The sequence below is a fragment of the Rhinolophus sinicus genome, linkage group LG05 (genome assembly GCF_036562045.2).
Source record: "Rhinolophus sinicus isolate RSC01 linkage group LG05, ASM3656204v1, whole genome shotgun sequence".
NCBI lineage: Eukaryota > Metazoa > Chordata > Mammalia > Chiroptera > Rhinolophidae > Rhinolophus > Rhinolophus sinicus.
Genome location: NC_133755.1, coordinates 34,465,126 through 34,491,478, shown reverse-complemented (window position 1 = coordinate 34,491,478; position 26,353 = coordinate 34,465,126). Strand labels below are relative to the sequence as shown.

At 34.7% G+C, this 26,353-nt stretch overlaps 1 protein-coding gene across 36 annotated transcripts in view; it reads left to right on the top strand.

Moving 5' to 3' along the window:
• The window catches only part of NRXN1 (neurexin 1), a 1,055,762-nt gene extending 1,052,100 nt beyond the window's left edge, over positions 1-3,662 (top strand). For 26 of the 36 annotated variants that reach the window (XM_074331970.1, XM_019719348.2, XM_074331968.1 and 23 more), the window contains one exon: positions 223-741. In XM_074331970.1, coding sequence (XP_074188071.1) covers positions 223-530 — 308 coding nt within the window. In that variant the 3' untranslated portion in view covers positions 531-741. Of the gene's footprint in view, positions 1-222 lie in introns of all 36 variants that reach the window. The other 10 variants (XM_074331955.1, XM_074331958.1, XM_019719236.2 and 7 more) reach the window with 2 other exon arrangements.
• The last annotated feature ends 22,691 nt before the right edge of the window (positions 3,663-26,353 follow it).

Sequence of the window (26,353 nt, the reverse complement as noted above, 5' to 3'; positions counted from 1 at the left end):
AACGAATCTCCCCCAAGTACTTTGATTCATAGTCCCTAGTTTTTAGTGACCACAAGGCACAAGAATTGCTACCCCTAACAGCAGTATATTTTCCAAAGCACTTTAGTAGGTGCAATTCCATTAGGCATGGAAAAAGACGGTAAATGTTGTTACAGGTCTCGAGCACTCAGCGACGTCAGTAATCACTCTGTGTTGTTTTTTTTCTCACCGTCTCTCCTATAGCTAACCCAACCCGAGCAGGCGGGAGAGAGCCCTACCCTGGCTCAGCGGAAGTGATTCGGGAGTCCAGCAGCACCACAGGCATGGTTGTGGGGATAGTAGCCGCCGCCGCTCTGTGCATCCTCATCCTTCTCTATGCCATGTACAAGTACAGAAACCGGGATGAAGGCTCATACCATGTGGACGAGAGTCGAAACTACATCAGTAACTCAGCACAGTCCAATGGGGCTGTTGTCAAGGAGAAACAACCCAGCAGTGCGAAAAGCGCCAACAAAAATAAGAAAAACAAGGATAAAGAGTATTATGTCTGATCCCAAGATCTTAAAAGGACACTTGTATAGAAATAGTCTTCATTTTATCTGAGACATAATATAAACTTATTTACTTTCCTTTTTACGAAGCACATACAAAAGAAGACAGGGAATGCAATCAGGAAGGAAAGACTGTTTTTAAAAATTAAAAACAAGTATCTCATGCTCTTGTTTCTCCAGAAAAGAAAAAAACAAAACAAAACAAAAAAAACGGGGCCAATAAATTCCCTAACATCCACAGTGTTTCCATTTACTCTGCCTGTCTTTATGTTGCTGGAACATTTCTAAAAGACAGTGATGACCGCACGCATTCATAAAGCAAAGGAGTATTAAAACATCAAGGCACAACACAAAAACAACACACAACACACACACAAAAAGCTACCTATGATCCTGGATTTAGCCAAAGTGCTAGCTCTTTCCTGAGAAATCAGTTAGTCCCATTGCCAGAGAAGACTGTCAATCTGAGTGACTCAACCTGCAAACCTGTACGAGTTTGCCGCCTGGTGCAACTGGAGCAGTGGTTGGAACTTGCATTTGAAACAAAGTGCTGGCTTTTTTGAAGACTTGTGTAGGAACACATTCAAAAAGCCCCTTTCTGGTTGTGAAGGAAAAGGAAAAAGTATGGAGGCCTTATTTTCAACAATGTGAAACATAAGGCACATTTCCACACTAAAATTTCAAAACAAAAACAAGAGGGCATAGATGAAATCATTGGAAAATTTTCATGCACGCTTAATATGTTATTACATATGTTTATATAAAATCCATCTCTGTGTGCTTTCTGGACTGTGGTAAGTGACGTTTTATAGCCTGTTGTATAGAAAATGCAAAATATATCTCTGCTCTTCAGCCATTTTTGGTAAATTCAATGTTATAAGTGTTGCTAAGTATAGGGGGTTTTATGACATCAGAGCAACAATTATTTCAGGGTTATTTTTTGTTTTGTTTTGTTTTGTTTTTTGCCACCATTATAAATTGCCACAATTACTTACTTTTTTTAAAATAAAATTACACTGTAGTGTTTATTCTAAGAAAGAAATGTATGAATGTATATAAAAAGATTCAGCTTTTTTTCTTCCATGTATAGCCTTCATTCTGTTGCAATTAATTTTTACTTTTTGTATTGAAGGTGTGAATTAGAAGGTAAAATATATACATATGTATCGTATAATCTTTTTTCCTCCCCAAAATACTCACGTTTCCCACATGCATTCACTATTGACAAACACACACACATACACACACACAAACACACACACACACACACACACACACACTAATCCAGAGGAATCCATCAGATAGGATGGAAAACCCAAACGTATATATAATAGCAAATATTTACTGACAAATTGAAAAGCAAGAAGGAAGATAGTTGTGCTAAGGTATTGATGACAAATGGGGTGATTTGCTTCATTGAGATCATGCTCCCAAAAAACCCCAAGAAAAATTTACTCCCTAATGAAATGGAACCTTTTCTTATCAAATAGAATATCAATGGTATTTTGTTGCATGCATATGACCCATTGTGTGGGGAGGTTACAGAAGCAAATTGGTTGATCTATACCTTAACCCTGGCTGCTGCAATTGAAAACTTCATTTCCAACAAAATTATATGTTTTTTTCTCTGAACTTGATGTGCATGATAAATGTTTTGGAAAGTAAACACTTTCTCAACTAAGGAAGTATTTTCAGTAATTTTTGATTCTGTATTACTATCCATTTAAAAAATTATTCTCTGTTGATTGACTATATTTTAACATTTCTAGTTTTACATATATCTCATTAAATACAGTTTTAGTTTAACACATTAAGTAGTAGGAAAGTATAGATTATACACTTGTTTTTGCATATCGTTTCAATGATGATTATAGCAATAAATTATCAGTATGAGAAAGTAATGCAAAAGAAAAGCATTATTAGAATGGAAGGTGATGCCTCAGTGAAAATTGGTTGCATTACTTTAACATCTCCTAAAATGATACGAGATTTTATAGACGAATACCTTTACAATTAGCTTTAATCAGCAAAGGCAAAAAAATGCAGAACATCTTTTGTAATACTTTAGATGATAAAAAAAAGCCAAGAAGTGGCCTGGATTTCAGACATACAACACCTTAGAAACATGTACAATTCATAGCAAATCACCACTATCTATGGTTGTCAAGTAATTGTTGTATATGGAAAGTCTTAAAGGCTTTTCATGACCCAGGAAGTAGAGGTATAAAACTAAAATTTTAAATCCATTACTTTTGTTTCAGTTTTTTTTGTCGTTTATTTGTTTTTTGTTTTGTTTTGTTTTGTTTTTTTTAATTTGCTAGGTTTTAAAAACTTCATGTCTTATTTTCCCCTCTCATTCAGTCTTACTCAGGGAAAGCCAGTGAAATAAGAAGGTAGATATAAAACCACTAATTTACATCTTGAGGTTTTAAAAAGAAATGGTTGCTTTTCCATTTGATCTACTGAGCTTGAACTAGTTTCCATCTGGAAAGATTCTAAAAATATGATAGAAAATAAATAATGTATTTTTAAGCAGTATATCTATGAAGTGTGTTGTTTGGGATTGATTGCAATGTTTCTTTCCAACATAAATTTTAAAATTTCATGCAATGATATAACCTAATTGTCAGTAAAAATTTCTAATGTTATTGGCCTACACAAAATTGAGCAATTTTTTTTTCTGTTTTTGTCCTTTCTTTTAAAGTGGAGAAAGAAAAGAGAGGAACATGAGCTAGGGAGAGAAAAAGTTGTGAATAAAAACCCAAGTATCTTCATACCAAAAGTATCAGGGTTCCATGCATAGTTTGCAGTTAATAGAGAATTTCACACTACCTGGCATAAATCTGATTACATCTCTAGACTGTAACTTTTCTGATTGAGTCTGCTTCTTTTCTATCCATGTAATGTGTTGCCTTTTTTAAAAAACAAATATCACAATAATGTTTGAGGTGGTCAATCCTTAAGACATCAAAGAAAGGCCACATGACCCTCCCCTTCTAGTGCTCTGTGTGACTGGGTATCTAAGGATTTTGTTTTGTTTTGTTCTTCTGTTGCAAGGCCAATTTATCCATTATTGGACATGCTAAGCAAGTGGAATTTACTGTTTTGTTAATAAAATATTTCTTAATACAACTGTGGATTTATTGATTTTAAAAAAAATATGCACGGCGCAATTTGGGGGCAAAATGACACAGAGGATTGCATTTGAAAGGAAAACCAGTCCTCAGACAAGCAGGGGAAGTATACTGACTCTGTTTTTCCTGGGTTTTAATATTCATTAAGCACCTCTACATTGATAAACTTAACAATACAGCCACTAAAAATGTACCTTCTTTTACATCTGTTTATCTTGCTATACCTGAAACTACAAACTCATAGAACTAGTTGAAAACAAAGATGCTGATTTCATAAATACGTTTTTCTCTATAAAAAGCAATGTAATTCAAGTTAAGTAAATCTATGATTAAACTCCAACACTATCACTTACTAGCTACAAGTTACCTAATTTCTCTGACTCCCTTTCCTCATTAGTAAACGAAGGGTAATAATACCAACCCATAAGGTAATAAGGCTAATAAGAACTATTGATGATGCCTAGAACACCTAACTGCAAAGGAAAAATTGTTATTTGTGTACTCTTTTTCATACTAATAAATTTGAGGAAACAAGTCAAAAATGCTTGCTCAGGTTTAGCTATTTGAAAAATACAAAAAGCAAGTGTGTAAGGAAATATACTTGTTCATTTTCCATACAACTATTTACTTTTTCATAAAAGCTAAGTGACTTTGTGTGTTTTAGTCCATTAGTTAGTAACTGTTTCAAAACTCTGGCCTTTGAAAATAATATTCTCTCAGAAAAGCATGAGCTTGGTCTTTTTCTCTTCTTCCACAATAAATGGTTTCAACATGAATACTTAATCCATTTTGTACCACATCATCCTACACACATTATTTTTTTTCTTAATACTAACTCATGACCTTTAAATTAACGGGAACAATCCACATCTTCTTAAGCCTATATAATACAGCTTAGCTAAAAATTGTATGAAATTTCAAAGATGGTAACTGTATAAAATTTATTAGTACTAAACAGATCAACGATTTTCAAGTTGTGGAACACAGATCCCCAGGGCCCAATGAGTAGGCCTCTTGGGTTACTAACTTCTAACAATAGTTGTAAAATTTGGCAGCTTTATGTAGATAGCTGTATTTTCTTGGGAAGAGTGAAAATTTTCACTTCTGTAAATCATTCAAGTCTATAACATATATCGAAATCAAGCGAAAAATACCAGACCCAAAGTTTTCAGTGATTTTTGCTAGGTCATCTAAATTACGTAAAAACAGTGTTGTATGCAATACCTCAGTTTTGAAAACACAGTACAACTGTGTTTCCTGAACTTTATTTTTTCAATTTTGATTGTGAGAGTGGATGCAAGTTTATTTCATGCTCATTTTGCATTCAGATAGATTTCAACAAAGTATAAGCATTTATTTTTTATGTTGGATATATCATGCATCTTGAACATATCTAGTCTACCAACTAAATTATTCAGATAGATATCAACAAAGTATAAGCATTTATTTTTTATGTTGGATATATCATGCATCTTGGAACATATCTAGTCTACCAACTAATTTATAGGAAATTTATACATGCCATCTTAACTTCCAAGTGGCAGCTAAGAAATGTGTGAGCAATCTGAGACCTGAACTTAGAGGTTGGGACCAGAGAGCAAGCTCATAAAATGATCTTAAAGATCACCAGTTGCAAGCACAGATGCCAAGAATACCACAGGGAAAACATTAAATTCTGCTTTTCTGATTTATTTATTAGAAAATGTAAAACATTAAGTTTTCATCCAATTACAGTTTTCATTAAGAGTAAAATATAGAAGAGAAAACCATCTAGGCACAGAACTAACGCTCCTTAGAGGGATGAAATGGGTTGTCAAATGATTATACAATTTCACAATAACAATTTAACCATCGAGGATACTAAAATTCATATTTATTAAACATCGACTTCTTTGAACCTAGCAGACCATATGAGAAACATGAGGTACACACTCTATAAACTTCCCAAAGTAAATATCAGCAAATAAAAACAATGAAATAATTATAATATGGGCTAAAATGTTCTATTAGGTTGGCATTTCTCACTGTCTTTCACCTTCTTCCTGGGGAATACCCTAAAAAACTTACCAGCTTATTCACAAGAAACTGATAAACTCTAAACCAATGAATAAATTTGACTTGAACAAAATTTGAGCAGTCAAAAGACTAAGTAGGAAAGGGTCTCTCTTTTTCCTTATTTTTTAAGGCAAAATTCTTTATCATTTTTGTCTCGCTATTATAGTATAAAATGTTCCATATTCAGGACTTTTCAATATACCTGACTTAAAAGAATATGGTATATGAAAACCTAGATAGTTTCCCAAAATGATTTCCCATAAGATGCCTTTAAATATTCTTGTAATGCAGTTAAAATTGTATTATCTCTACAAAACTTAATTCATAAAATATTAAATATATGACCTTTAAAAAGTATAGCTATTTTCTAAATAATACTTCACATTTTTAGAACTCATTACAGTCTAATGTATTTGAAACATTATTTCATTTTTATATATGTGATACTTATAAAAACCAATTAAAGTTGTCAGGGAAATTATTGTCACCCATCTCATAGTGATGGAATTGGGGCTCAGAAGGATGGATTTGACCAGTCAGTCAGCCAACTACTAAAAGGCACAGCCAGTTCCATGGCCCAAGTTGTCTACTTTTAGATTTACACGTCTTTTCATTCTATCACAGTAACTCAAATTTGAAAATTTTAGAAGTCTTTCTTTTTAGTAACTTTTTTTTTTTTGGTCAGTTAATACACCATGGTTCTAAATCCTTTGTAAATATTTCTTCTCATTTTAGGATTTTTGTTTGATTCCAGATAAAACTTGCTATGAAATAATGATTCATTTCCATAATTGAATTACAATTATCTGTGCTAAATTAGACATTCCAACTCACCTTCTGTATATTTTGTTTCTAAGTGTTTAGCATTTCCTTGGTACTGCAATACCTATGCATTTTGATATCTATGTGGTCTATGGTCCTTGGATACTCAGTATTATGCTTAACATACTTAAAATCCCTCTCAGGAATACAAAACTCTAGAAAAAGCCTTCTAGTATTCCTGCTTTTATTCAAAGTGGCTCTAACATTCCTACATATGGTATCAATTGCTCTCCCAATTTTGCTGGGTAATAAATATGATGAAGACAGCGAAGGTCTTATCCCCGTCTACTGTGAGGAAACCATGACCAAAGATGTTGAGCAACATAACACAAGTTTTAAGGCATGTTAAGGAATCTTATTTATTTCACTCACCTCCTCAGTGTCAATGTATAATTTTGCATTCTGCTACTCTTTAAAATCAAAAAGCAAAAGATTTTGCCATAATGTCTTTCATATAATCTAATTAATTGGATGTGGCTAATTATGGAAACCACCAATTTGAAACCATGACATCATTGTGCATTCACGGTGATTCCGGCTTATGATTTTTGTGCTTTTCATCTTTGGGAAGTGCCATTTCTAGGCTGTCAGAGAATCAGAGTTTCTGTATTCTACATGCTGATTAGCACACCCAATTTTTGTATTAATCACTTGGCTTTCAATTGTGACAGGACTGACAGAATGAAGAACCTTGAGCTATTAGCTGGTAGATTTCAGATTAAATCTTCCCTGCGTCACCCATAGCGGAAGTCAAATTTACCTGTGAGTTCATATTCAATATAGTCTTAACTTTCCCAGCTTTCTCCTGCTTCATCAGAGCCATCTTCTTTTTTCTACTTTGCCCACAACATCCCAATTAAATCATTTAAAGGATCCTATTAAAACATTATGACTACGTCAGGAATGTTGAGGTGCTGTTGAGGTGGTTTTGTGCATTAAGTTGGTATGGTCCAGGAGGTGGGTCCAATATGGTGGCACAGGTGGACAGTGACCTAACTCCCTAACAAGAAAACATGGAATGTAATCTGTATTTACAATTTCTCTTGAAAGACAACTTTGAGCCAACTGAATAACTTCTGCACGAAAAGCAAGAGAGACTACATAGAGAATGTTAGGGAAACTCAAGAGCTCTGCAAAAGCTGAGGGAAAAACCCAGGGCCCCAGGAACTGGTAAGAACCATTGTTTGTGTTACACCTGCATGTTGATAGTAGGCAGGAACTCCATCCAGGTTCCCTGGCCCATTTGCAGGGCACTATAGCAGGTCCCCAGTGACCCATCCTGGAGCTAGAGCCAGCAGGAACAGGAATGAGCCACAGCATGCATACAAGGGTCCCCTCCACCCAGAGATTGATCCAGTAAGTGCAGCAAGGTGCTATTTCAGGCACGCACTGGGCTGCATGCATACATGGGACTCCCCAACATGGAGAAAGTGTGAAGCTAGCAAAATGCTGCAGTACCTGTGTACAGGGCTACCCTATTCAGAGAAAGTGCAGAGATAGTGGGCACTGCTGCATGTGTACATGGGACTGCCCCACTAGAAGAATGTGTGGAGCTAGTCAAATTTTGTGGCACCCACATGCAGGGCTGCCCTGCCTAGATAGAGTGCTGGACTAGCAAAGCATGACTATGCATGCAAACAAGGCTGCCCCACCCAGAGGAAGGGTGTAGCTAGTAGGGTATTGAGATGCAGTCAGTCAGGGCAGCCCCATGCAGACCCTACTCTGATGGTGGACAATTAAAGCAACAGGGCAAGCACACAGGGCTGCCAAGTATAGAGTGAGACATAGTTGACTATGCAAGAAACTGCACTGAGGGCACAGAATTAGGGGAGTATGGCTGTGCAAGCACACAAGGCTTCCCTACCAGAGAAAGAGTGGAGTTCGTGGGGTATTGAGATGCAAGCATACAAAGTAGCACAGCTCAGACCTTGCCCTTATAGCAGATAGTTAAAGCAGCAGAGTACGCCAAGAGTGCAGCCCCATTTAAACCATGCTGCCCCACCCAAAACCCGTATCTTCATGCCAAGTATCACACATGCCTTCCCTAACTACAATTGGCCTGCTCAAGCAATCCACCATACAGTATATGTGGCGAACACTTTTTCAACACTGGGAGAGAGAGATATTCCATATAACTCATAAAAGGAAACACAGAAAGTCAAACAAAATGGAGAAACAGGAGAATATGTCCTAAATGAAGAAACAAAGAGAAAAAAAAAGAAAGAAACTTAAAGATAACCCCAAATGAAATGGAGAAAAGTAACTTTCCTGATAAAGAATCCAAATAAAGAGTCATAAAGATGCTCAATAGAGTAATGGAACTTAGAGAGCATTTCAACAAAGAGATAGAAAATGTAATAAAGAATCAGAGATGAAGAATAAAATAAGTGAAATAAAGAAGACATTAGAAAGAACCAACAGCAGATTAGCTAATACAGAAGAACAAAGTAGCAACTTGGAAGAGAGAATAGTAGAAATCAACCAATCAGAACAGCAAATTAAAAAAAAAAAAATTTTTTTTTAAATGAGGATAGTACAAGAAATCTCTGGGATAACATCAAGTTCCCTAACATTTGTTTTATAAGGATTCCAGAAGAAGAGAGAAAGAAAGAGGCAGAAAGAATATTGGAAGAAGTAATGGCTGAAAACTTTCTCATTCTGGAGACAGAAAAAAAAATCCAGGTCAAAGGAGCACAGAGAATTCCAAACAAGATGATCTTCAATATGTCCTCATGAAGACATATTGTAATTAAGATGACAAATTTAGGACAAAGAGACAATCTTAAAGGCAGCAAGAATGAAACAAGTCACACACAAGGGAAACCCCATAAGGCTATCAGCTGGTTTCTTAGAAGCAACTTTACAGACCAAAAGGGAGTGGCAGGAAGTATTTAAAGTGCTGAAAGAAAGGAATCTGCAACCTAGATTATATCCAGCCAGATTATCATTCAGGATAAAAAGAGAGGTAAAGAGTCTCCCAGACAAACAAAAACTAAAGGAGTTCACAACCACTAAACCAGTCTTAGAAGAAATGTTAAAGAGTCTTCTTTATGCAGAAAAGTCTATAAACAAAAATAAGAAAACAGAAGAAAGAAAAAAAAATCTTACTGGTAAACACAAATATATAATAACCACAGTGAGTAAACCACTTAAGAAGCTAATAGGAAGGTTAAAGACAGTAGTAGCAAAATTAACTATAAATACAATAAATAATCAGGGGATACACAATAAAAAAGATATAAAACATGACATCAAAAATATAAAAAGTGGAGGGAGGAGGAAAAATGTATTTTGGGAATTTGATTGAACTTAAATATTTGTCAGCTTAAAATCGACTGTTATAGATGTCACTGGATATATATAAATCTCATGGTAACTATAAGCCAAAAACACACAAAAATATGAAGAGAAAAGACTCCAATTGAAACACTAAAGAATACCAACAAATCAAAATGGAAGAGATCCAAAAAAGGAAGGAACAAAGAAGAACAATAGAAACAACCAAATAATAAAATGGTAGCCCATATCTATCAATAATTACTTTAAATGTAAATATACTGAAATATCCAATCAAAAGACATAGGGAGACAGAATGGATTAAAAAAAAAAAAAAAAGACCTATCTATATGCTGCTTTAAAACAATTCACTTTAGACTGAAAGGTAAACACAGACTGAAAATGAAGGGATGAAAAAAAAAATGTTTCATGCAAATAGAAATGAGAAGAAAGTTGGAATAGCAATACTCATGTCAGACAAAATAGACTTTAAAGCAAAGAATGTAAAAAGAGACAAAGAAGGACATTACATAATGATAAAGGGGTCAATCCAAAAGAGGATATAACTTGTAAATATCTATGTACCCAACATAGAAGTACTCATGTATATAAAACACATATTAATGCACATAAAAGCAGAAATTAAAAGTAATAGTTGGGGACTTTAATACTTTGCTTACCTCAATGATTAGATCAGACAGAAAATCATTGAAGAAATAATGGCCTTAAATTCCACATGTAACCAGTTTGACTTAATATTATATAGAGCATTTTACCCAAAGACAACAGATTACACATTTTTCTTAAGTGCACATGGAAGATTTTCCAGGATAGATCACATACTAGGCCACAAAACCAGGGTCAATAAATTCCAGAAGACTGAAATTAAATCAAGCATATTTTCTGACCACAATGGCATGAAACTAGAAACGAACTATAGGAAAAAACATAAATACATGGAAATTGTACAACATCCTTCTAAACAACCAACGAACCAAAGAAGAAATTAAATAGGAAATCAAAAACTACCTTGAAGCAAATAAAAATGAAAACAAAACCTTACAAAATTTATGGAATGCAGCAAAAGCAGTTAGAAGAGGAAAGTTTATAGCAATACAGGCCTAATTCTAGAAGCAGGGGAAAAAATAAGTAAGTAAGTAAATAAATAAATAAATAAATAAATAATCAATTTAAATGTATATATAAAGGAACTAGAAAAAGAGGAAAAGACAAAACCCAAAGTAAGTAGAAGGAAGGAAATAGTAAAGATCAGAGCAGAAATAACAAAATAGAAAATAGAAAAACAATAAAAAAGATTGATGAAACTAAGAGCTGTTTCTTTAAAAGGATAAATAAAATTGACAAGCCTCTAGCAAGACTCATCAAGCAAAAAAAAAGAACACAAATAAAATCAGAAATGAAAGAGGAGAGATTACAAACAAAAGCACAAATACAAAGGATCATTAAAGAATATTATGAACAATTATATGCCAATAAATTGGACAATCTAGAAGAATGGATACATTTCTAGAAACACAACCTTCCAAGATTAAACCAGAGACTCTAAACAGACCAATTACTTGCAATAAAATTGAACGAGTAATCAGAAAACTCCCAACTAACAAAAGCCAGATGGCTTCACTGGTGAGTTCTACCAAACATTTAAAGAATTAGTACCTATCCTTTTCAATTTTATTTCAAAAAATTGAAGAGGAAGAAACACTTCTAAAGTAATTCTATGAGGCCAGCATTACACTAATACCAAAACTAGATAAAGACACTACCAAAAAAGAGAATTATAGGCCAGTATCCCTGATGAACATAGTTGTTGTCAAAATTTTAAACAAAATATTAACAAACCGAGTTCAACAGTACATTAAAAGGATTATACACCAAGACCAGATGGGATTTATACCAGGGATGCAAGTGTGGCTCAACATCTGCAAAACAATTAATGTGATTTATCACATCAACAAAAAAATAAAAATCATATGATTATCTCAATAGTTGCAGAAAAAGCATTTGACAAAATTCAACATCTATTTATGATTAAAAACTCTCAACAAAGTTGGTATGGAAGGAACTTACCTGAACTTCATGAAGGCTATACATGACAAGCTCACAGATAATATCATACACAATGGTGAAAAGCTGAAAGCTTTTTCTCTAAGATCATGAACAAGAAAAGGATGCTTACTCTTACCACTATTATTCAATATAGTAGTATTGGAAGTCCTAGACACAGAAAACAGACAAGAAAAAGAAATAAGAGGCATCCAAATTGGAAAGGAAAAAGTAAAATTGTCACCTTTTATAGATGGCATAATGCTATATATATACAAAACTCTAAAGAATCCATGAAAATATTAATAGACTAAAGTAATTCAGTAAAGTAGCAGGATAGAAAGTTAATATACAGAAACCCATCACATTCCTATACACTAATAATGAACAATCAGGAGAAATTTTAGTAAACAATCCCATTTACAATTACATCAAAAAGAAAATATCTAGGAATAAATTTAAGCAAGGAGGTGAAAGATCTGTACTCTGAAAACTATAAGACATTTAAGAAAGAAATTGAAAAAGACATAAATAAAGGATATACTAAGTTCATGGATTGGAAGGATTAATGTCATTTAAATAATCATAGTACCCAAAGCAATCTACACAATTAGTGCAATCCCTATCAAAATACCAATGACATTATTCTCAGAATTAGAACAAATAATCCTGCAATTTATATGGAGCCATAAAAGATCCTAAATAGCCAAAGCAATAATAAGAAACAAGAGCAAACTTGGAAGTATCATGCTACCTGATATCAATCTATACTACAAGGCTATAGTAATCAAAACAGTATGGTACTGGCACAAAAAACAGACACATATGAGTATATACAATAGAATATTACTCAGATAAAAAAAAAAAAAATGAAATCTTACCATTTGCAATAGTATAGATGGACCTGGAGAGTATTATGCTAAGTGAAATAAGTCAGACAGAGAAAGACAAATACCATATGATCTCATTTATATGTGAAATCTAAAAAACAAAATAAATGAACAAACACAACAAAAACAAACTCATAGATGCAGAGAACAAACTGATGGTCACCAGATGGGAAGAGGTTTGGTGGGGAGTGGCTATAAAAAATGAAAAGGATTAAGAAGTACAAAATGCCAGTTGTAAAAACAGCCATGAGGATGTAAAGTACAGCAAAGGGAATACAGTCAATAATTTTGTAAAAGTTATATGTGGTTTCAGATGGATACTAGACTTATCAGGATGATCACTTCATAAGGTATATAAATATCTAATCCTTATGTTGTACACCTGAAACTAATATAATAGTGTATGACCACTTTAATTGAAAATTAAAAACTAAAAAACAAAAAACATACATGGTCTGACAATTAAGTTCGCAAAATCATCCTAGAAAAGTACTGCACTCCTCATTGCTGAATATCACTATGGTCACCTTCGAAGTATTCCCTTTGGGAAGCTATGCACCGACACCAGCACCTAGTCCACCCTTCAAAGCAATTTTGGAACTCTTTCTGGAATGGCCCTCTGAGCTGTTGTCGTATGACCCTTGATGTCCTGCATGTCATCAAAACGTCTTCCTGTCAATATTGCCTTTATCTTCGAGTAAAGAACAAAGTCATTGGGGGCCTGATCAGGTAAGTAGGGAGGGTGCTCCAATACAGTGATTTGTTTACTGGCTAAAAACTCCTCACAGACAGCACCATGTGAGCTAGTGCATGGCCATGATGCAAGAGCGATGGATTGTTGGTGAAAAGTTCAAGCCATCTAACTTTTTCACACAGCCTTTGTAGCACTTCCGAATAGTAAATGTGGTTAGTTGTTTGTCCAGTTGGTACAAATTCATAATGAATAATCTCTCCGATATAAAAAAAAGGTTAGCAACTTGTTGCAACAAGTTGGCGAACTGAATTGTGAGACCTCATACTCAGAGATGCTATCTTAGCATAGCAGAATAAATAGCATAGGAGAAACATACTACAATAATCAATCCATGGGCTTTCTGAAGCAGGAAGAGCAGTGCATTCATCACTGCTTATAAATATTGGTTGAACACTCCATAAATATTGGTTGAACTTGGACTCAGGAAGCAATAAGATGAACAAAACTGAGAATGGGGAAGTCTGGAAATTCCAGCAGATCCACAAGCTGAAGCATATATCAAGTGTCAGAACATAGAATTGAGCAAAGGAGTGAACAATTTCAGAGAGGGATTGCAGGGATAAGTAACCAAATGACTGCCTGAGGATAGGTGAGTTCCCAAATAGCACAAGCAGAACGGTGATCCTATTAGTCAACCTACTAAACGGGCTAAGATCTGCAGCAACCTGCTACTCAGACAAAGCAAACAAATCAAAGGGAGACCATTTGTAAGGCAATTTCTAGATACCGCTATGTGTGTGTGTGTGTGTGTGTGTGTGTGTGTGTGTGTGTGTGTGTGTTAGAAAAGCTAAGAAACAGGTCTCAGGAGTGTGATAAGATGTAGAAAATTTTACTCATAAAATTGTCTTTTAGGGAAAAATACTGCATTTGTTTGAAAGGCCAGCAGTGACAAGTATTCTTAGGGAAAAGGCTCTCAGCTAAAGGTATCAATAATGGCCAAGATTTTAGGGAAAGGAGTCAATCCAATTCTGCCTGAGGCAAAAAGAAGAGAGAAAACAAATCTAAGTTGAAAGAAGGAGGTTGATAAGGAAGGAGGGGGAACAATATGCAGGACTCATTTCAAAATCCTTTCCACAAATGCTTTATAAATTTTTTGCAAAAATCATTATTTCCGGTGGTGTAGGTGTGAATAGATTTCTTAAATCAAATCCAGCAAAGGACTGAGTGGATCAAATCCATTATAAGGCTGAGTGTCAAATGTAGGTGGAGGCAGAGTGGATCCAAGACAAGATGAAAAGATGTGGAAGCTGAAATGGTGGTAACCAAGAGAAAATAAGTACTAGGATTCTTTTTTTTTTTTAATTTATTTTTTAAATTTATTGGGGTGACAATTGTTAGTAAAATTACATAGATTTCAGGTGTACAATTCTGTATTACATCATCTATAAATCCCATTGTGTGTGTGCACCACCCATAGTCAGTTCTCCTTCCATCACCATATATTTGATCCCCCTTACCCTCATCTCCCACCCCCCACCCTCCGTACTAGGACTCTTGAAACTACCATGGGAAGAACTTTGGTCTATTGTCTGCTGTGGAGCTAGTACGCAAATTAAATCTGTTAGATTTACAAGGAGATACAAGGCCTTAGCTAACACCTGATTTGCACAGGGAAACTGAGAAGAAAATCCTGTATTACCTGGAAAACTGAGTGTCAAGATTAATACAGAACCTTTAGCAAGACTGATGTTAGATTGCTCTGATGAAAAGTCTAGATCTAAAGTTTCTCATGTATTTCATGCTTGCACACAAAAATTGTTCCAGGGCCAGGAGTTGGTTGGAGCTCATAAGAGCGGAGTGGAGTCGTTGGATATATTAAGATTAAACTACTTCCGGCAAGTGGTCAAGATCATAACACACGAGTCACAATGAATATGAGGAATCCATTTAAATGCCAAATATAGCCTGAAAAGACATTAAAGCCTCAGGTAATAATGTCTACATATATAGAATATGGACTGTTTTGAAGGTTAGCCTCATGAGATTTTGCCATAGTTTTCAGCAAGTTTGTGTTACAGTAGTCTTTACATACAAATCAGGTAAAGGCATTAAAGAGAAATTGTGGAGAAGTGCACAGTGAAAATTTAAAAACAAACGACACAAACTCTGAAGAGACAGAGACATAGAGAATGATGGGAGGTAATGGGGAGAGATCATGTGGGAAGAGAAGAGCCAAGTAGATTGATTGCAACACCCAGCAACCCAACCAGATGATTCGTTTTCTCGTGATTTAGTTTTGCCACCCTTCCGTTTCCTAGAATGCTTTCCCTCAAGTGCTACAGATGACCTTTAGTGTGGCTAGGTTGAAAAGTAAGGGGGAAACAACTTAAAATCATATTCTATTTAATCAGAAGCCTTTTTTTTTTTTTTTTTAACTTACCAGAGATCTTTCCCCTCTGTCATAAGAAAAAAAAAAGAACAATTAAGGCCATCATCCTTGTCCTTTGTGTCGTTTTTGTCATTACACACCAGCTGTTTTTTCGTTTGTTTGTTTGTTTTTCTCCTTCTATTCCTTTCCTTTGTATCTGGACCATCCTTTTTTCAGTCTGATGCTGGGGTATGTGTGTTCTCCACTCAGACATTACCATGGGACTTCCTGAAGGTACTAGCCTTGGACTTCTCTCTTTCCACACTATACTTTCTCTTGAGAACAGCCGAGTATGAAAATTTAAGAACACACAGTTTAGAGCCAGTTTGCCTGAGTTCAGATCCTTACTCTGCCATGTACATAGAAGTATAACCTCTGGCAAGTACTGCATTTCTCTGAATCACACTAAAAAACGGTGACAATAATAGTGCCTTCCTCGTGGGGCTATGTAAACATGAATGATTTAAAGCATGACCTGTGCTTCAAACAATGCCTGGCACATAGCACTATTAACTCTTTGGCTTTATGATGATGATGCTTAGAAAAAAAGTAGATCTGCTCCAGCATCTCCAAATTCTCTCCATCATGAGAATAACCTCTGGCTCCTTTTCTACTCGATTCTTCAGCTGTCACATTCCCCCCCTGCACTGCTAAATTCCTGTTATATTTGCTGCCTGATTATTCTGCGAGCAACTCCAATTAACATGCCCCAAACTGAAGTCCTTATATTTTTTCTTAGATTGTTTCTCTTATTCTGTTGTGTGTGTGTGTTTTAAATGATATCACAATCTTTCCATTCCTCCAACTTCAAAACCTCTTGGCCAACTTAAGTTGCTTTGTCTTCAACTTCCATATCTCATCTGTCTCTAAAGTTCTAGCTATCGTTTTCAGATATGCCCCGCATATGTGTCTACTTTCTTCCCATTTCCTTTTCACTGCCTGAGTTCAGACACTCAGAACTGCTTATTTGAATTCCTGCCATAGCCGGTGAACGTCTCCCTACTTCTATCCTCTTGTCTCCTCAACATAGCTTCTACATGAGCAGCGAATCATCATGTTAAAACTCTATCTGCCCTAATCACTCCCTTGCTCAAATTATGCTCAGCTCATCCCTCTTTAAGAGTACTTTAAAGCTCATTAAGTAGATTTTCAAGATGCTTTATAATATTCCCACAAGGCCTGTCTCCATATTTGTCTTTCATGACAATCGAGCTTTCTCTGTTCCAATCCTGTCCACAGCTCAGATCTCCCCAAGCACGCCTAATTTCCTTACCACCATCTTTTGCTGACTATAATATACTTAGTCCCATATCTCAGTTTATCAAAATTTTGCTCAACATTCAAGATTCACTCCAAATTCCTTTTCTGCATAAAGCTTTTTTGATTGCCTCGCCTGCTTCATTAGATTTGGCATTTCTTTCTTCTCTCCAACACCAGCACTTGCTTGGGACTGATAAAAATGGCCACGCTATATACCTGAGAGTACCTACTACATACTGTACATTTGGCTGGATAACTTAGGAATATTATTTGCATTACTTATAATTGCACAATGAGGTACGTAATTACTTTTGCTTCAATTTACATATAAGAAATTTGAACGAGAGGGCAAAGAAGTTGTCCAGATTCCTAGTAAGAGCCAGAGACGAGATATACAAATATGTGTATCTCTTAAATAAGTGCTCATTTCATCATTGTGTATTTCAGTGTTCTTTGAAGGATTGCCTATCAGAACCAGCTTGAGGTGCTTACTGAAATGTAAATTTTTAGTCCCAGGACCAGTGGGAAATGGATCAGAAATCTGCATCTTTAATAATTTCCTCAGGTGATTCTCATTCACTGGCAATTTTCAAAACGGTGCCTTATTTCATACAATCTCTTCTTTATTACCTCAATTATTGTATATGTTAAATTAGTGGTGAACTAGTTTCTTGAGGGCAAGAATCACGTCTTATTTTTCTCTGTATCTGCCACAGTTCATACCACAGTGCCTTATACATAATATATACTCAATACGTTTTAGTTGAATTATTGCCAGTTTCTGTGTTTCATCATAGCAAAAATGATGAACCTTTAACAGTCTATAATATGGTTTCTTATGTGGAAAGCTGTGGGAAATATTTCTGCAGCTTTGATTTAACATATACACACACATTCCATACATATTAATTGTACATATTAATTATAAAACATTTGAAAAAACACACACAAAAAAAAGAAGAATGAAAAAGATCACCCAAGGACAATGTCTTTTGTCATTTGTATGTAGATCTTTAAGTATTCCTTCTATTGTATTTCATATATTCTAGGGAAATTATATATATATATATATATATACATACATAAATCTATAAAAGTGAAAACAGCAATAGTTTTTATTTGATGCAAGATATGGTGTTACTATTATTTAAGTGCAACTATCTGAATAATGACCTGTTCTTTGAAAAACTGTTTCCAGGTTCTAGTGTGGCTACGAAAGAAATATAAGTACCCTCACCGTCTTTCAAGAAGAATGACAAAAGCTTAGAAGTGAAGCAAACTCATTTGACCTCCAGTGGCATTTGACCATTTTGTTGAGTTTCTTCATTTGGTTATGTCAAGAAGTTCTGTACAACATCTGTTAGAAAGGGCTTCCACACATAAACAAAATACAATACAAGGCCCACAATTACAGACACCCCCCCCACCCACACACACACACAAAAACCCTCCAGGAGGGTTTTCAGTAGAGGAAGGCACCTGCAACTCTGTGCCCTGAAGTTCTTTACACTCTTGAGGATTTCTCTTTGTTTCCAGCTGATATCACCAATGCTGATTTCAAAGGGATACATAATATGGTTCACCTTTGAAACTTTAATTCAAGAATGAAAATTATTTTTGTCTGATTCTTTTCACACATCTAAGAGAAACTCTATCCACTAATGATGAAAAAAGCACATTATAGTAGTGACAACAAATGGGGATTCTTTAAGTAAAATATGACAGATTCAATAACTCATTATCTTTTCCTTCTCTAAAAAGTCCATTACAAGGAGAGTAAAAGGATTAAGGCATAAAATCAAAAGAACAGAAATAATAATAAAGGAGATGATAGCAAAACATTTTTGAAAATGGTAGTGTAGAAAGAGACAAATGGCAACTGACTTAGCACATGAAAATATCCACAACTCAGGCTGGCAGTGAGAAAAATTAAGGGGTAGCATGAATTGTCTAAAGATGCTAAAATATTCAGAGAATGTTCATTGTAAGTACTTCTGCAAGGAGGAACAAGGAAGGGAATGAAAACAAGTGGATTTATCAAAGTCTGAGAAAACAGACCCCCAAATCTCTAACAGCCTATACAGCAGAGTAATAACTCAACGCCAACCTCAGCATAAGACCAGAGCAATATGCTCTCAAAAAGATAATACAAGCTGGACCCATGCTTCACACCATATACAACAGTTAACTGAAAATGAATAACAACCTAAATATAAGAGCTAAAGCCATAAAATTGTTAGCAGATGACATAGGGCTAAATATTCATGACCTTGGATTTGGCAATGGGTTCTTAGATTGACACCAAAGGCACAAGCAACAAAAGATAAAATAGATAAATTGGACTTTATTCAAATTAAGACTTTTGTGTATCAAAGGAATTTAATCAAAAAAACAAAAAGACAACCCACAAAATAGGAGAAAGTATTTGCAAATCATATATCTGATAACTATATCAGGTTTGTATTTAGAATATATAAAGCTTAACTCAGCAACAAAAAGACAAACAACCCAACTAAAAAATGGGCAAAGGAATTAAATGAATTGGATTCCTTCAAAGGAATCCAAATAAGAAATACAAATGGCCAACAAGCACATGAAAAACTGCTCAATATCATTAGTCATTAGGAAATGAATGTCAAAACCACAATGGATACCACTTCACACCTACTAGGATGTCTATAATTTTAAAAAAGGAAACAAGCATGGGCAAGAATGTGGAAAATTAAAATCCTCACACAGTGCTGGTGGGAATGTAAAATGGTTCAACTCTTGTGGAAAATATTTGCTCATAAAGTTAAGTATAGAATTGTCATATGACCAGCTGTTCCACTCCTAAATATATATGTAGGTATATATCCCAAATAATTGAAAACAAATACATGTATATGAGTTTTCAAGTTAGCACTATTCACAGACAAAAGGTGGAAACAACCCAGATGCCCATTGATGGATAATGGATAAACAAATTGTGGTGTATACATACAGTGTAATATTATTCAGCCATAAAAAGGAATGAAATACTGATAAATGGTATAACATGGATGACCCTTGAAAACATTACGCAAAGGGAAAGAAGTCAGATACAAAAGATCACTTATTATATGATTCCATTTCTAGAAAAATATCCAAAATAGTTAAATCCATAGAGAAAGAAAGCAGATTGGTGGTTGCCACAGGCTGGAGGGAGGGGGAAATGGGGAGTAACTCCTTAATGGGTATGCGATTTCCTTTTGGGGTATTGAAAACATTTTGGAACTATACAGAGGTGGTGATTAGACAGCACTGTGAATGTACTAAATACCACAAAATTGTTCATTTTAAAATGGTGAATTTTATGTTATGTGAATTTCAACTCAATAATTATATTTAAAAAATTATTTAAAGAAAGTAATACTGACTATTCCTGGACAGGAAGACACCAGGAACAACTGTGGTTTGCTGTACCATTCTGAAAATAGGAAAATTAAGTTAAAGTAAATTTACATATTACGTGAAATACCCATTTCTCTTCCCAAATTTGGTCCTGAATCCTGTCGATAATGTTTTAAAACTTCAAGTAGGAAAATGAAAGATATGATGTGAGAAATCTAACAAGCCCTGGAGAAAAGACTGAAAGATGCAAAATTGTTCAGCCAGATCATCCTACAGCAAAGTGCTCAGCTGACCCTATTCACAGGCAGGCAACTTACAATAAATTTTTAGGGCCAACAGCAATGAACAACTACACACATGGGGAAAGACTTTGGCATGTAAAATAGGAACCAAAACAAAGCAAAGGGGGTGGCGGGAAGCACGTTGAAGAAATATAGACCATGGAGGGAACGAAAGATAAAACAAAATCTCTCTGAAAAAAATAAGAGATCTCAACAATAACATTTTTTTTTTTAAGGGAAAATGACAGAGCTTTGGAAACAAAGCACATGACAAGATAGACACAATTCTCAATAGGAGTGTTGGATAGTAAAATTGCGTAAAATTTCAAGTAAATATATAAAATTTAAAATAGGAGATAGAACAGGAAAAATAAATAATCTTTTCAGATGGAATTCAAAACAGAGAAAAGAGAAAATGGAGGGGAATAAGTAAACAGAGACCTACTGAAAAGTGGATACATATTTCAGAACTGACTTCTTTGACTCTCCTACATACTCATTCCCATCAGGGTTCCCCACTCTGTCAAAGCAGTTCTTGTCAAAGTCACCCATCATCTCCAAGTTGCTCTATTCAATGTCCAATTCTCAGTCCTTCTCTTCCTCTATTTCTTTGCATCATTTGCCACAGTTGCTTTCTTCCCCCCTTCTGAAATACTTTGATCATTTGACATCCAGGAAACCACTCTCTAGATTCTCCTAACACCTCACTTAGGGGCTCCACTTTAGTCTGTTTTGCTAATGCTACACTCTCTGGACTATACCTGGACTGCTTCTAGAACTATTGACACTTGGTGATTGTTTCTTTCAATCCCATGATTTTAAATACTATTCCTATACTGATTATTTGCAAATGTACAGCTTTAATCCAGAACTCTAACATGAATTACACCCTCCTATATTTAATTTGCTATTCAACACTCCCGCCACCCCCAAGGTTTCTAAGAGAAATTTCAAAATTTTAAGTTCTGAAACTGCACTTATAATATTCAATCATCAAACTTGTTCCAGGCTTCTCTGTCTCGGTAAATGGCGGTAGCATTCTTCCAGTTACTTCAGCCAAATTTTTGCTATTATTTTATCCATTTTATCTCAAATGTAAGACACAGTCCAATGGCACTTCGTATCAGATCTCCCTTAAGAATATTTCCAGAACCTACCCATTTATTTTTCTCTGATTCTCCTCCTGTGGTTCAAGCTACAATATCTCTCATCTGGGTTATTGCAGTCACCTTTTGTCTTTCCTCATTCCTGCCAGCCTTGTCGCCCTAAAGTATATCCTCTACAAAGAAATCTAGGGAACCTTTTAAAATGTAAAGCAGACCATGCAATTTCTATGTTAAAAAATCGTGAGTTTATTCCCATCTCACTCAGAATAAAAGCCAATGGACATAATCTCACTTTTTACTGCCCTGTACCTTGTGGAATCAATTGTACCACACCCATTTTCTAAGGTCCCTCAAACAGGCCCAGTATAGTCTTCCCTTGGCGTGTTTGCTCTTGCTCCTCATTTCTTTCAGATATTTTTTTAAATGTCATCTCATCAGGGAGGCCTTCACTGACCATTCCATTTTCTTTAAAAAAGTAATGACTTATTGTCTCATTGAAATGATTTACAAAATAATAAAAATTCAAGCAACATTTAAATGTACCAAGAAGAAAGAAAATATTACCCCAAATCCCACCACACATTAAAAATTAAATAATTAGCTTTCTGAGCATCTGCCCTTACTATTAAAGATATATATAGGGTGACTAATGCTATTTCTGGTGAAAATGATCACATTCTATTTTACTCGAATAAAATAATAAGAAAGTGAAGTGAAACTGAACAAATTGTTAAACAAGGGATAAATGTTCCTTTACCATGATAGCTGCTATTTTTCAAAGTACCATAAATGATTAAACAGATTATGAAAATTATTAAAGATGAAGTCTTTTAATGCATTTCCAACCTAGAGGTCTCATTATAGTCCTGGCTCTGATGGTATAATTAGGATTCTTAATTTTGCATTGCCTCCCACATTTTATGAGTTATACTTATCGATTTTGTATTATCAGTATTTAATATTTAGATTCCATTCTATAACTATAGTTCACATGGCTCTTTATGTTATAACTCAATGTTTAAATAGAATCAGTGTTTACTCTCTGTTATCCAGCTTTCCATTACTGATTTTTATTTCTATTCACTTTTTAATGGGTTAATTTCTTTTCTTGATATTTTTCAATAAAGGAGCACCGGTGCTACATTCTCTGAGTTATTTTATGTTTGAAAATATTTCTCTGTTGACTTTGTATTGGAATGATATATTTGTTGATTGTATTTTTTGTATTACACTTTATTTTCCATGAACTGAATAGATGCTTCTCCATTATATTTTGCCCCTGAATGCTGTGGTGGTTTCATCTAAAGCCTGTGTAATTCACCCTTGCTTTTTTTTTTTTTTTCCTTTTAATGTTCCTACATAGAAGACTGAAAGATTTGTTCATGATAACATAACAAGGATATACATTAATGTCAATTATTTTATATCATTTTCTTTCCTGTATTAGACTGTGTCCTTTTAATATTAAATTCTCAGCTTATTTGCTTTTAGGGAAATCTCATATTTTTAAACAGCATTTTGTTCCATCCATTGGATTTTCTTCTCCAGAGACACAAGCTACAATTATGTTGGATTTTTACTTACTTTCATATCTATTATATTCTCTCCAATTTGTTTTTTATTGGGGTTTTTTCTCAGCATTCTTTATGATTATTTGAAATCTTTCATATATGCTATTAATGCTGTTTCAGATCTATCTTTTTATTTGTTTTACTTATGAGTTTGACTTTTCAATTTGCTTTCTTAGCTCTGCAATTTCCTTTGTAAGCTCACTCTGAAGTGTATTTTTCATTTTACCAAATTAATGTGCTTACTAACGTGTTCAGTAGCATGGAGCACTTGTGGAATAATATCTTGCATATCCTGGGCATGTTGTATTTCATATTGTGTTATTTTCCTGATGGTATTTACTATGTCTTTTTTTTCTTTTTTCCTCATTCAGAAACTACCAGCTACCTCTTAATATTAATCCTCCCATTTTCCCTAAATAATAAAATACTAGTTTTAGGCACATGGCTGCTTGGATTGAAGGTTACTTTTCAGCCTGTTTTGGACTTAGGTGTGTCTACAAGATAGTTCTGGCCACCTTGATATAAATTATGAATGTCTTTAACTTATGTGAAATATACTTTTACAAGTGGAATATGCCTTTTTTCTCCTTTCCTTTTCCTGATGCCTAAATTGTGGTTACAAGGCTATAGCTTGAGTGGTGATTTTGGAGCTCTAATCACAAGTTAAATCCTGAATTAGATTATATTTTAGCAACCCTTGAAGACATGAACATCTGTCTACAGCCTCTTAACATGATAGAGAAATACATATTAAATATCTTGGTTAGCCACTGTTATCTTGGATTTTGTTTTGATTGCAGCTGAAACTATTCCTAACTGATAATCTTTCCCCATTCCTTCCTCCCTAGCTCTTTCCTTATTGCAGCTGAAACTAATCCCCTGTTTCCCTGAAAATAAGACCTAGCTGGACCATCAGCTTTAATGTGTCTTTTGGAGCAAAAATTAATATAAGATGTGGTCTTATTTTACTATAATATAAGACTGGGTCTATATAATAATATAATATAATATAATATAATATAATATAATATAATATAATATAATATAATATAATATAATATATACAATATAATATAATATAATATAATATAATATAATATAATATAATATAATATAATATAATATAATACAATATAATGTAATACCAGGTCTTATATTAATTTTTGCTCCGAAAGACGCATTAGAGCTGATGGTCCAGCTAGGTCTTATTTTCTGGGAAACATGGTCCTGATAATCTTTGCCCATTCCTTCCTCCCCATCTCTTTCCTTATTCCTCTCTCCTTTCTGGTCACATCTCTGCATAATTCCATGCCTTTTTCCCTCATTTTACTCATGCTTCACAGCTCTATTCAGGCTTGCACTAGCTGCCATGTTCTGTGGGAGATGTCTTTGTTATTCCCTTAAGAGACCTCTTTGGTTTCTCCTCTGAGCTGCAGTCTGTGAGCAGAATTTTGTGTTCTGTCTGTCCATTCCACTGACGCCTGAGAACTGGAGCTTGTGTGTGGAAGTGGCGACATGGGAAGCAGTGTGCCATCTTGAAGATGGGGAGACAGAGCACAGCATTCAGATGCTTACTCTACCACTTGTTAGCAATGTGATCATAGGTAAATTATTTAACTTTCCTGTACCTCAGTTTCCCTGTTTGTAAAGAGGGATACAATTAATACCTACCTCTCAGTGTTATGAGGACCAAATAAAACAAAACTAAAGGGCTTAGAACTTTACCTGATGTATATAGAGTACTGTAAAGAGTACAATCACCACTGTTATCATTGTCATCATGCATGAACTCTGATGTTTCTTCTTAGTTGTTTTGTTAAATGTGTATACTGAGTACACTTTGCCTAGTCAAGGGTGCATCATATTACCAGGAGAGTTACCCTTGAACTTTGAAGTTTTCTGTCAGTCCAGCGTGGACTAGAATTGTGAACTTCTGAAGAAAAATCATCAAATCTCAATCACCTCTGTGACCTCCTTGGTGTCTAGTGCAGAGCCTTTTATTGAATTGTATTTGTATATTATTTATTTGTATCAAAAGCACTGAAGTCTTCCTAGTCTCCCTGGTCCAGGTTCTAGTTGGGGAGTAACCTTGAGAAGTGGAAGCTTCTGAAAATTTACAGAAGTCTCAACAGTAGGAGAAATTTTGCAATTATGTCATATGTTATGGGCAAATATTATATGATTTTGAGGTTCATGACTTCTTTCTGCTTTAATTGCATTTTACAAACTCTACATCACAGAGCTATAATCCTGACTTATTTTTAGGTCTTCTATCATAAGTCTCAAAGAACTTCCATTACCTCTCCCTGCATCTCAAGGTTATTAATCTCATTGGACACTAAGGACTTGGGAGTCTCAGAGGTTAAGAACAGAGTGAGAGCAGGAGGAAATGAATCCACATATTCTTATCCCAGCTCAGTGCCCCATTTGCTGCTTAATCTTACGCAGGTCTTCTCTGAGACATGCCACATTTGACAGCTGTGGAGCCTGAAACAGTGAAATAATAGAGACACAAAATAACGATACAAAAATCCAAACCACAAATTGTAATATTTAATGATTTGTACCTGCTCCGCATTCTCCCCTAATTAAATCTATTAATATTCCTTTTCAATAAGCAAGCTCTTTTCCTTCCTTTAGAAAAATAACTACAGAATGACTCTGGCATATATTAGAAGGCACATTTGCAATGAAGCATTTTTAAATTGTAGATGAATTCTCTCTACACTTTATTTTTTTTTCTTTTCCTGACCCAGAAAACATAAACTCTGCTTTGTTATAAATTAAGCTGTCAGCTTTGACCTAATTTTAGATTTGGTGGTGGGTTGATTTGTCATTACCCCTTCATTGGTTTTTGAAGTGGGAAACTA